The 13,550-nt window shown below is 33.2% G+C and overlaps 1 protein-coding gene across 9 annotated transcripts in view; it reads right to left on the bottom strand.

Annotated features, from left to right (window-relative positions):
• Positions 1-13,550, bottom strand: part of NEK1 (NIMA related kinase 1) — a 221,569-nt gene that overhangs the window by 33,721 nt on the left and 174,298 nt on the right. For 8 of the 9 annotated variants that reach the window (XM_053216724.1, XM_053216725.1, XM_053216727.1 and 5 more), the window contains 2 exons: positions 6,879-6,967; positions 5,730-5,977 (listed from right to left, as the gene is read on the bottom strand). In XM_053216724.1, coding sequence (XP_053072699.1) covers positions 5,730-5,977; positions 6,879-6,967 — 337 coding nt within the window. The remainder of the gene's footprint in view (positions 1-5,729; positions 5,978-6,878; positions 6,968-13,550) is intronic. The other variant, XR_008296041.1, reaches the window with a different exon arrangement.

Raw genomic sequence — 13,550 nt, 5'->3', positions numbered from 1 at the left:
AGGGCACGATCTCGTGGTCCTTGAGTTCGAGCCCCACGTCAGGCTCTGGGCTGATGGCTCGGAGCCTGGAGCCTGTTTCCGATTCTGTGTCTCCCTCTCTCTCTGCCCCTCCCCCGTTCATGCTCTCTCTCTGTCCCCCAAAAAAATAAATAAACGTTGAAAAAAAAAATTTAAAAAATAAATAAATAAATAAAATAGCTTCTACAAATATATCCTCATTTCAACCCATAAACCAGGTGAAAAGTGGATCTAAAACATTAAAAAAAATTATGAACATTTAGCAAAGGCAAAAATTATAGACATTATATAAGAATTGATATTTTAGCAAATTAAAACAAGACATTTAAGACATATACGCTACTGGTGAATTACATATCAATATTCCCCCCACCCCCACATTCTCCATTTGCTATAATGAGTAAAGAAATTCTTAATATTTTACAGAGATTAGTTTTCCACTCCACTCCGCAGATCAGAAAACTATTGGTGGAACACATCTGGTCTCTCTCCACCCTGTATTCGCCATCCTCTAAAATGAGGGAGGTCTAAGGGGAAGGACAAATAACTATTTTGTTTGGTAACCTAGACTCTGTTCTTATATAAGTGATAGCATGAGAAGATCACCTCTTGAGATTATTTCATTTTGAACTATTACAAATTTACCTTACCTTACTTGATAAATCAAGTTACTCTATTACTACTACCTTATGAAAGCTACATTTACAGTGTTTGTTGTCAGAAATAATACAACCCAGAAGATAATATAATTCTAGACTTACTAGAAATAGCTTTTCAGAATGAAAGTGTAATAAAAAGGTTTTTAAATAAACAAAAGAGGAAAAAAAGTCATCACCAACAGGGCTGCACAAGAATGTTAAAGGAAGTTCTTAAAAGGTGCAGAAATGATAGATACCAGATAGAAACCTGAATTCTACACAAAGTAATGAAGAATGTCTGAAATGGTAAACATATAGACTCTCAATTTTTACTTTCTGTAAAAGATAATGTTTAAAGCAAAAATGATGAAAATTTATTGTGGTGTTTATAACATATGGACATAATATATACGACAACAATGCCAAAAGGACAGACAAGAGAGTGGAAATGGAAGTATATTGTTAAATAGGTTAAATAAATACTGTGGTATATTAAATATGTTAAATATGTTAAATAAATATAGTGGTATATTAAAGAAAGATTGTAAAAAGCTAAAACTGTATGTTGAAAACTGAGAATTACAACTAAATATTTGAAAAGGTCTATCTTTAAAAGCAAATAGTAGAGATTAAATAAAATGCTAAAAATACTCAATCCAAAAGAAGGGAGAATTAAAGTAAATAGGAGAAGAAAAAATGATGAGACAAATAGAAAACAAATAGCAAAATGGTAGGTTTAAAATTAATCATATCAATAATATATAAAAAATTACATAACAAGTAAATTGTCTAATCACTTTGAATAAAAGAGATTGTCAGGCTGGTTAAAAAGACTTGACTAGATGATAGCTACGAAAAATCCACTTTACATATAAAATCAGTGTGATTAAAAGTAAAGGATGTAAAATATATATACCTCATAGACATTAATCATCAGAAAGCTGGAATGGCTGTATTAAAATTGGACAAAACAGATTTCAGAACAATGTGATATGACCAAGAATAAAGAGAGTCATTTCATAACGATTAAAGAGGTCAATTTTTTAAGACTATATAAAGATTATTAACATGCATTAAATTGACTGGAAATTTTAACACTCCTTTCTCAGTAATTGATAAATAAGTAGAAAGACAATTAGCAAGGACACCACTATCAAACAAAAAGGGACACCTCATAACAATAAACCTATCAATTCAATATCCAGAAGACAGCAATACTGAATTTTTATTCACTCAAGAGCAAAGTTTCAAAATACATGGAACAAAAATAGACACAAATGAAAAGACAATTATGCAAGTATAGTTTTTTCAATCTTTTCTCATCAAATGATACAACTAGACAAAATACAAGATAAAGAAGACTTGAACAACACTAGCAACCAATTTGACTTAATTCTTGATATTTACAAAACATTCCACACAATGATAGAATACACATTCTTTTAAGGAGATCTGTTAGAGTAGAAGCCACCAGTAAAGGAGACTAAAGGGTGAGTCATGAGCGCCGAGGAAAATGTGACATAAAGCAAGCCAAGATATAAAAATGATTTTACAAATAAAGTGTATATCAACTCTGTTGGAAGAAAAAAATCAAGAAAGATGAGAGAAAAAGGTACAGGGAATTTGGCAATGTATTAGTAACTAATTTGACAAGAGCAGTTTTAATGGAGGAGTGGGATGAAAGTCATATTGGAATGTATTTGGAAGTGGAGACTGCAAAGATAAAACATATTGAAGATGTTTGGTTATAAAGGGAACAGAGAAAAGGGGTGGTAGCTGGAGAAGGACATGTTGTCAAGAGAAGAGAAGTTTGCTAATTACGATGGGACTTACAAGAACATGTATGTTCAGGAAATGATCTACTATAGAGGAAAAAGTTGATACAAGTGTGACCAAAGTAAAGGAGTTATTCCTTGAGGTGAGAGAGGTTAGGATTCAAAGTACAAGGAGAATTTCCTTTAACAATAATAATAAAAAAAAAAAACACAGGGTTGCCTGGGTAGCTCAGTCGATTAAGCATCCAACTTGATCTTGGTTCAGGTCATAATCTCGTGATCATCAGACTGAACCCAGGGTCAGGCTCTTTGCTGAGTGTGGAGCCTGCTTGGGATTCTCTCTCCTCTCTCTCTCTCTCTCTCTCTCTCCTCTCTCTCTCTGTCTCTCCCTGCCTTGTACACACTCGTGCACGCACTCTCTCTCCCTCTCAAAAATAAACATTAAAAAAAAGGTAAGTAGCATAATTAACATTTTTTAAAAAGACCTTTAACAAAAATCCTTGTTAAGAGCTCAAATTATTCCACTTAGTAGACAGATTATCTATGTGTTTCAAAATAAATTTTACTTTTTCTCCACATTTTAAGGTGACCATTATGAACACCAAGTATTTACTATTTGGGCCCAGTGATGAACTTTCATGACCTCAAAGATTTAAGGAATAGGGAGGTATGGCCTTCTGTCCTTGCCTTAAATGGCTACAAACTGCTTTGGCTTTCTAGGGTTCTTTCTTGCCCTTCCTCTTACAGTCATTCCCCTACATGAAATCTATTTTGTTGTGCTTACTTCCGAAGCAAGTACTTCTATAGAACTACTAAGGCTGAACTAAGGTCATGAAAGAAAATAAAAAATTAAAATGTATTATGCAAGGAATGTTAACATTTTTTCTTAAGTTTATTTCTTTATTTTGAGAGAGAGGCAGAGCATGCGAACTGGCGAGAGGCAGAGATATAAGGAAAGAGAGAGAATCCCAAGCAGGTTCTGCACTGTCAGCAGAGAGCCCGACATGGGGCTTGAAACTACGAACCATGAGATCATTACCTGAGCCAAAGTCAAGAGTCAGATGCTTAACTGACTGAGCACCCAAGCTCTCCAGGAATGCTAACTTTATACACAGAATAAATTATTAAAAATCTCTAGGCTAAAGACAATTAGCTATACACCTTTACTAGAAAGGAAAGTGTATGAATTACATGATAATCCTTCTCTGTTCCACAAGTAGGCCTTATTCTCTAACTCTGAAGATCATAACATTTGTTTTCATAGTTTACATCTTTGAAAGTTTGAATGCTATTAGACAAGTAAGAGAATTTAGCAATCTCTACATTTAAAATAAGATTAAGACAACACTCCATAAAGTAAAAACATATCCAACTGGAAAACTAAATTGAAAATCAAAATGACATATTTAAAAAATAACCAAGGATGAAAGAATTCAGGTAATGCATTCCTATACAGACCTAAACATATAAAAAATGTCCAACATCAGTGGCAAACATAGAAACACAAATTTTAAAAATACCATCACCCATTCATTAAATACACAATTTTTAAGTGAATGATAACAGTTGGTGCTCTTTAGAGTACAGACTCTCATATACTATTGAGGTATTATTAGCTACTTTTTAATCTTTATTTTATTTGTGTGTGTGTGTGTGTGTGTGTGTGTGTGTGTGTGTGTGTGTGAGAGAGAGAGAGAGAGAGAGAGAGTGAGTGAGAGAGAGAGAGAGGGAGAGAGAGAGAAAGTGAGCGAGCACAAGCGGCAGAGGGGTAGAAAGAAGAAGACAGAGGATCCCATGCAGGCTCTGCACTGGCAGCAGAAAGCCCAATGTGGGGCTCAAACTCACGAACTGTGAGATCATGACCTGAGTCAAAGTCAGAGGCTTAACCAACTGAGCCACCCAGGCGACCCCATAATAAGCTATTTCTTAAAGGGAAAACAGGCGGTATACAATATAACCTTTTGAACTCTACTTACAGAAATTTACTTTATGAAAATAACTGTGGCTATTGTCAAAGATACACATGTAGGTAGTTAAGGCCCAGCAATAAAAATAGATTAGTTTAAAAAATTATATATAGCATAGCAGCACAATGGAATTTATGGTCATTATAGATGATATGAGAGATTATTTGACAATATGGCAAAATGTTATTTTTAAAAAATGCTTATTTATTTTGAGAAAGAGAAAGAGCACACATGAGTGGTGAAGGGACAGAGAGACAGAGAGAGGAAGAACCCCAACCAGGCTTTGCACTGTCAGTAAAGAGCCCAACATGGGGCTCAATCTCATGAACCTTGAGATCATGACCTGAGCCAAAATTAAGGGTTGGTCACTCAACAGACTGAGCAATTCAGGTGCCCATGACAAAATGCAATTTTTATAATAATATAGTTTTCAATAGTAACATTTGTAATAATTTTATAATTATTATTAAACAGAAAAGCAGGTTACAAAAAATATGCCTAATAATTCATTTTGGCAAAAAGTTTTATAAATGTAAAAATTACACATATAAAACATAATATAACAAAATATGTGACTCCTTTATATTTTAAAATGTTCTATAGAGATACTATTGCAATTTCAAAATAAGAAAAAGATAGCAAGTGAGATAAGATAAGAGGTTTGAAAATCTTCTGCCAGAAAGTGCATATGAATATCTTACTATTAGTCTTTCTACATACAAATTAGGCAATTAGTACTTCTGTCCATTTAAGATATATTGCTTGGGGTGCCTGGATGGCTTGGTCGGTTAAGTATCAACTCTTGATTATGGCTCAGGTCATGATCTCACTATTCAGCCCCACGTTGGGCTCTGGGCTGACAGCGTGGAGCCTGCTCAGGATTCTCTCTCTTCCTCTCTCTTCCCCTCCCCCATGTGTACACTTGCTCTCTCTCTCTCTCAAAATAAATAAATAAACTTAAAAAAAGAAAGGATATATTACTTAAGTTTAGTCTCAGACTAAAAATGGAGGTAGGGTTGAGTAGTGAAGAGAGGAGATAATGTAAGAGGGTGTAAGAGAGATCTTCTGCTTAAATAAAAGTAGACCCTATAAAAAGAATCCTGAACAAGGAACCAATGAAATAGGTTTTGTCCTAGTTGTACTCTCAATAGCAACTTCTTTTTAGAATCCCAGAAGAGAAGATGGAGGCCTTCTGTTGTGTGTGTGTGTGTGTGTGTGTGTGTGTGTGTGTGTGTGTGTAAGAGATTAAAACTCAACATTATGGTTTATCAAAGAAAATAAATAAGAAATGTTATTAAAATAGGTATTTTCTATTTGAGGTGCATACTTGCCTTTGGGTTGTTTGCATCAAATAGGCCAGTTGAAAGTCCAATCAGCAAGGAATTCTTGTTTTTATTTTTTGGTGGTGAATCAGAGCGAGATCGAAGTGGAAAGGATTCTTCTGGTGAACACATAATTGATTGAATTTGAGAGACTACGTTCAAGTGTTTTGAAAGAACCACTCTTTGGAAAACTGGTTCTGGTTGCACAGATTTATCTACATCACATTTGGAGTGCTGAGAATCATCTATTTCAGTTCCTGTGGTATAAAGGAAAGATTTTGTGATAAGTCTATATAGTACTTAAATAGTTTTATGTGATATTGAAAAAGGCACAGTATTTAACATGGATTCTAGCAAAAACCTCCATGTCTATCAAGAAAACAAAACCAAAGTATTTATGTGATTATATTACCTTATAAATAATCTTTGTATATTAGGTTTTATTTTCAGAAAGCAGATTAATTTGCTATATACTTCCATTAAATGCAAAATATGTAGACACAAATGTAAGGAAATGTGAAAACACACTGTTTAGACACTCATATTTACCCCCAGTTTATCTTTGTTCCTATAGGTTAGATAGGAAAAATTATATTTCTCATATTTTAATTAATATTATTAAAAACAAGACAATTTACTTAATGTTCTTAGTATACTGGCTTAATTTTAGCAAGCAGTTCTTTTTGTTTTGAACATTCAATAAAATAATTGGCCAAAAATTTATTTATTTATTTATTTATTTATTTATTTATTTATTTATTTATTTATTTTTGAGACAGAGAGAGACAGAGCACGAGCAGTGGCAGGGCAGAGAAAGAGGGAGACACAAAATCCAAAGTAGACTCCAGGTTCTGAGCTGTCATCAGCACAGAGCCTGATGAGGGGCTCGAACTCACGAGTGGTGAGATCATGACCTAAGTTGAAGTTGAATGCTTAACCAACTGAGCCATTCAGATGCCCCTTGCCCAAAAAGTTTTACTGCCCATGTTGCCAAACAATCCAGGTTTATTAATGAGAACCTAATGCTCTATGACTACTACACTTTTTAAATGAATGAGGTAACTGACAAGAAATGCTGTCTATTAATATGTTGTCCAAATAAAAGATTCACATTAACAACCTTCCAGAAAGTATTTAGTCTAGCACAACAAGGCTTACTTATATCAACTTCACTAAGGTGGTCCACATTCCTTGGGATTCCATCTTCAGTAACTTCATCTTGCTGAACAATGATCCTATCTTCCAACCTGCCAAGATGGATACATCAGTAAAAATACAATTTACTAGAAATAAAAGCACTCGCAAATTAAAAAAGAAAAAAGAGTACAAGTTCACCAGAATTCTATGATCCCTCTTCCATAATATTTTCCTCATGTGTGTACAGATATACATATTTTTCTTTCATAAGCACATTGTATTTTTTACCCTATTAAAACCTTCACCAATCAGTCAGTCACAAAAGCCAGCCTCACCACTTCTTGTAACAGTGGTTCCCAAAATGTGGCCTCTAGACATTAGGAACACACAGAAACTTGTTCAAAATACAATTTCTCAGGGCCTAGACTGGACCTATAAATCAAACCTTTGGAGATAAGGCCCACCAATTGATTTTAATGAATACCAAAATAATTCTAATACTTGCTAATGTCTGAGAACCACTACTTTAAGCAATCAAAATGCCCCTTAAGAGTGGAGAATATAAAACAATCATGCTATACTAATACTGTAAAATATCATGCAGCTGTTAAAAAAAATGAAACAGAAATCTATGTGAAATGCTATATAGAATGATAGTTAATATATTATTAGCTAAGCAAAGTAATCTGCAGATCAGTTAGTATTAAATGGTGTTAAGTTTCAAAAATGGTGTGTAGCACAGTACAAAAAAAATAGAATGATATGCACAGAAATGTTTTAGTTCTTGAAGACAGTGAATTAATTAAGGGAAAAAAGGTAAAGAAGAACTAACAATTTTTATTTCAATATAGCTGGGAATTAAATTCATGTATTTTTTTAACAAAAATTTAAAGATTGGAATAATACGGTCCAAAGATTTGAAACAAATCCAGAAAAAGATGCTTGATATCATATCACTAACCATCAGACAATGCAAATCAAAACCAAATAAGATATCATCTCATAACAAAGATAGATATTAGCTGTATCTATTGTAATCCTTTTACAATATATACAAATTAAACCATCATGCTGTATGCATTAAACTTACAGTGATACAAGTCAATTATTTCTCAATAAAAATGGAAAAAAGGAATCATTTCAATAAATATGAACTGGTAACCACCTCCAAAAAGATATCATCTTATATCTGTTACAACGGCTATTATCAAAAAGAACTAAGTGTTGGTAAGGATGTGGAAGAAAAGGAATCCTTGTGCCCTGTTGGTAACGATGCAAACGGTGCAGCTACTATGAAAAACAGTATGGAGATTTCTCAAAAAATTAAAAACAGAAATATAATACAATCCAGTAATTCCACTACTGAGTATCCAAAGAAAACAAAAACACTAATTCAAAAAGATCTATGCTTCCCTATGTTTCTTGTAGCATTATTAACAACAGCCAAGATTTGGAAGCAACCTAAGTGTCCTTTGACAGATGAATGTGTACACGCATGCACATACTGGAATATTACTTGGCCATAAAAAGGAGTGAAGTCTTGCCACCTGCATAACACAGGCAGACATGGAGGGTATTTATGTTCAGTGAAATAAGTAAGACAGAGAAACACAAGTACCATATGATTTCACTTATATGTGCAATCTAAAAAAAAAAAAAAAAAAGAACACAGAAGGAAACATAAACCAGGAACAGACCTATAAATACAGAGAATAAACTGGTAGTTACCAGAGGGAAGGGAGGTGAGAAGATGGGAAAAAGGGATGAGGGTTAGTGGGAGGTCCAGCACTATTTACAACTGAAAAAAGGTAGCAACAATCCTGGAAACGACCCACCATCATCTGCTGAATGCCCACCAATTGCTGAACGGATAAAAATATATGGTATATTCCACATAATGGATTTTCAGCCATAAAAAGGAATGAAGAAGTGTATATCCTACAAAATAAACTTTGGAAACATTATGTATGGTTAAGTGAAAGAAGCCAAATACAAAAAGCCACGTACTATATGATTCCATATGAAATATCCAGAATAGGCAAATCCATAGACAGAAAAGAAATTAGCAGTTGACAAAGGCTGGGGGAAGGGAAAAACTGAAAGTGGCTGCTTAATGGGAGTCAGGGTTTCCTTTTAGGGAAATGAAAATGTTCTGGAACCACATAGTGGTAATGGCTACACAACACTGTGAATGTATTAAATACTACTGAATTATACACATTAAAATGGCTAAAATGGTAATTTTATGTTATATGAATTTCACCTCAACCAAAAAAAAAGTAATATTCCTTTTAGAATTCCCCTAACTGCTCAAATCCTAGTTGACTTTACTGTTATCAGTTTGGTATATATCTTACCATATTTTTCCATTTTAAATTTCCATTTTTCCATTTTAAATTTACATAAAAATAATATAGTGTTAATATACAGAAATGCTTTTTTACCCAATATCATTTTATTTCATTAATTATTTGATATTTGGGGCATATTTACATATTAATACATGAAGTAACATTTTACTATTTAAAGTGCTGTATACAATACATAATGCAACATACAGAAACTATTTTTGGCGACTTCCTTAATGATTATTTAGATTCTTTCAGATTATTTGTTGACTTTCCTACAATAAACATTCTTGCATATGCCTCTTTGTACCCATGTGTGAGTAATCTTAGAGTAGATACCAAAAAATAAAAGATATATTTTATACAAGATGTACATTTTAAACTAACAAAACTGGGAAATGGATCTCCAAATTGGCTCTCCCAATTAATATTCATATTCATAATGTTTCAAAGCACCTAATTCCCAATCCCTCACCAATATTTGATGCTATTACTTCCCTTCCTCCTGGCTTCATATTATTTTATGAAGAAACTTTCACTGGATACACCTAAACTCTGGTCTGCCTTTTATTTACTTCTCTCCTTTGAGGGAGAACAAGTATCTGACATTCATACATCCATAGTTCTTCACTGAGTAAAGTTAGTCAGAACTTAGGAGTGTGATGTCTTTTTTTCCTCAGTAGTATTGACTCTCTATAATCCATAAAGTACCATACAATTGTATTTACTAACCATATAATATGGTTTTCTCCTTTGATAACAACTATATTCATATTATTTTCCCATTTTTTTCTCTTGGACTTTTTTGTCTTTTTTCTTATTAACTTACATGAATTCTTTATGAATTCTGGATATTAATTATTAGGTTGCCTCCCATTTTTTGACATTTAGGTCTTTAATAAATTTGATATTGTTTTGTTGAATGGTGTTAGAAACAAAACTAACATTTTTTTTTCCAAATCGTGTTATTTTAAGTGCTGCATATGCTGTGTAGTATACAGAAACACAGTATTTTTAACAATTTCCTTATTAATGATTATTTAGACTATTTTATATTATTTGCTATGATAAGCATTCTTGCATACATTCCTTTTTGCCCATCTTCAAATCCAGCCCATCTCCTGTTTTTATATATAAAGTTGTCTTGAAACAGCCACACTCATTTGTTTATGTATCATCTATGGCTGCTTTTGCAATACCTAGGCAGAGCTGAATAGCTACATCACAGACCAAATCGTCTATTTGAGGCTAAAATATTTACTAACTGGTTCTTCTTCTTTTTTTTTTTTAATTTTTTATTTATTTTTGAGACAGAGAGAGACAGAGCATGAGCAGAGGAGGGGCAGACAGAGAGGGAGACACAGAATCCGAAGCAGGCTGCAGGCTCCAGGCTCTGAGCTGTTAGCACAGAGTCCGACGTGGGGCTCAAACTCACAAACTGAGATAATGACCTGACCTGAAGTCAGATGCTCAACCGACTGAGCCACCCAGGCGCCCCCTAACAGGTTCTTATAGAAAAAGATCAACTGTCCCTGCTATAGATCATGGCAAAGGAAGAAACTTCTAATTACTTTTTATGAAGGAAGCATAATAAGAATAACAAAATCTAACAAAGATTTCTCATAACAAAAGGAACTGCAGATGATTCTTTGCAAATATTAATATAAAAATCATAAAATACATAAGTGCATTAAATAATATGTCATGACCAAGAAGAGTTTACTTAAGGTATGCAGAATAGTTTATATTAATATATTAATATAATTAATTATACAGTTAACCCTTAAACAACATGGGGGATGGGGTACTGATTCCCCCATGCAATCAAAAATGTGCATATAAAATTTGACTTCCTCCCTGGGGCGGCTGGGTGGCTCAGTTGGTTAAGCGTCCGACTTCAGCTCAGGTCATGATCTCAGCTCTTGAGTTCGAGCCCCGCGTTGGGCTCTATGCTGACAGCTCAGAGCCTGGAGCCTGCTTCTGATTCTGTGATTCCCTCTCCCTCTCTCTCTCTCTCTCTCTACCCCTCCCCTGCTTATGCTCTCTCTCAGTCTCTCAAAAAATAAACGTTAAAAATTTTTTTTAAAAATTTGACTTCCCCAAAACTGAATTACTAATAGACTACTGTTGACCAGAGTGTTAATGATAACATAAACAGTTGATAAATACATATTTTACATGTATTATATGTCATATTTTTAAAAAAATACCTAACTTTTAATTATTTTTTCAGTATTTCAAGCTACACAGTTCACCTACAACTTCTTTCAAATTAGCATGAGTCTTCAAAAATTTTCCAATATATTTATTGAAAAAAATGTATATGAAGACCATGTATAAAAAGATCAATGCAGTTCAAAACAGTGTTGTTCAAAGGCTAACTGTACTAATAAATAAAGGAAAACATTTATATGAACGGTTCTATAGAAGCTGAAAAGTCATTCAATAAAATTCATTCCTGACGTTTTAAAAAATCAATAAAATAGGGGAGCCTGGGTGGCTCAGTCGGTTGAGCATCCGACTTCAGGTCAGGTCATGATCTCACAGTCCGTGAGTTCGAGCCCCATATCAAGCTCTGTGCTGACAGCTAAGAGCCTGGAGCCTGCTTCTGATTCTGTGTCTCCCTCTCTCTCTGCCCCTCCCCTGCTCATGCTCTGTCTCTCTCTGTCTCAAAAATAAATACATTAAAAAAATTTTTTTTAAATCAATAAAATATTGATACCTATCTCAGTTAAAAAGTATAGTTATGCCTAATGAGGATTCACAACAGAATCATCTTCACTAAAGTCAAGAAAAACACACAGATACCCCCTATTTCCAATATTTAACATTGTATAAAAGATACAAAGACAATTACAGAAAAAAAATAGTGTTAAAAAAATTGGAAAGACATAAAATCATCACTTTTTTCATATGATTATATATCTGAGAAAAGCAAAAGATTCAACTGAAAATCTATCATGAACAATAGTGGGGTACAAAATCAATGTAAAGAAATCTACAACTTTCTAGTTACAAGATCTCATAGAAGAATAGGGACCATTTATAACACCAAACAAAAGATAATTTATCTAGTAACAAGCTTACCAATAAAAGCGTAAAACCTAGATGAAGGAAACTATAAAAATACTCAAAACTTCTATCATGTTCTTCATGGACAGGAAGAAAACAACAGTTGATTTTCCCTACATTAATTTATGAATTTAACACCCCACTAAAATACCAAGTGGTATTTTTTCCTAGGGGAAAGTGGGTGAAATTTAGTAAATTCTAAATTCAAATGAAATATGACACAAGCAAGAATAGCCAAGAAAACCAAAAAAGAAAAACAATGAAAGGGAATTAGCCTTAAATGATCTTAAAATATATTTTACATTTTAACTGAAATAGTGTGTACCAGCACATTGTATAAAGACCAATGGAGAAAAAATAAAGACAGATCAATGGAATAGGGGGAAAAAAGCATAAGAACAGCTCAAATAATTAAGATAGTTTAGTACATATTAAAAGTGTCATTTTTAATCTGTGCAGGAAAGATGGACTTTTTAATAAATGGAATTGGACAACTGGGTAGCCATCTGGAAGAAAAACTAAATCCACACACCAGGATAAATTCCAAATAGATCAAAGATTTAAATGTAAAAAGTGCCCATGTAAAAGTACTAGAAAAAAAGATTGAAAAATTTCTTGAGAACCTTAGAAAGGACAAAGTATTTCTGAATGATTATTAAAATCCAGGTAAACATGACAACTAAAACAAACAAACAAACAACAAACTTCTGCATGGCAAAAAAATATATATATAAATGGTCAACAGGGGGAAAAGTGTTGCAACTCACATAATAACCACAGCAAGTATTTCTGATATTTAATGTGTTCTTACTAATTTATAAAAGACCAACAACCAAATTTTTAAAATGGGTTAAAGATATATACAGAGAACTCACGGAAAAGGAAATACACATGAAATTTAAACATTTGAAAAAATGTGCTCACTTTACCAATAATAAGAGATAAACTAAGATATTATTTCTTAACCTATCGGATTGGCAAAAATAAAAAACTTTGATACTAAGTTTGGCAAGGCTAGGGGAAATGGGAAATGGGAGGTTTCATACATTCTTTCTGAGGATGTAAGTTGGTACAAACCCTGGGAAGAACAATAAATGAATTACAAATGCAATTTATAAAAACACAACTGACCCAGCAATTATACTTCTATGTATCTATCCTACATGATATATACACAAAAGGTTATTCATTGCAACATCATTTGCAAGATCAATTAGTGTAGAATAACAATTAATGTGGAAAACTTATTGAGTTGTGGTATATCCATACAAGG

The sequence above is a fragment of the Acinonyx jubatus genome, chromosome B1 (assembly GCF_027475565.1).
Source record: "Acinonyx jubatus isolate Ajub_Pintada_27869175 chromosome B1, VMU_Ajub_asm_v1.0, whole genome shotgun sequence".
In the NCBI taxonomy this organism is placed as follows: domain Eukaryota; kingdom Metazoa; phylum Chordata; class Mammalia; order Carnivora; family Felidae; genus Acinonyx; species Acinonyx jubatus.
The sequence above is the reverse complement of the archived record's forward strand: the minus strand, read 5'-3'. Positions and strand labels throughout refer to the sequence as shown.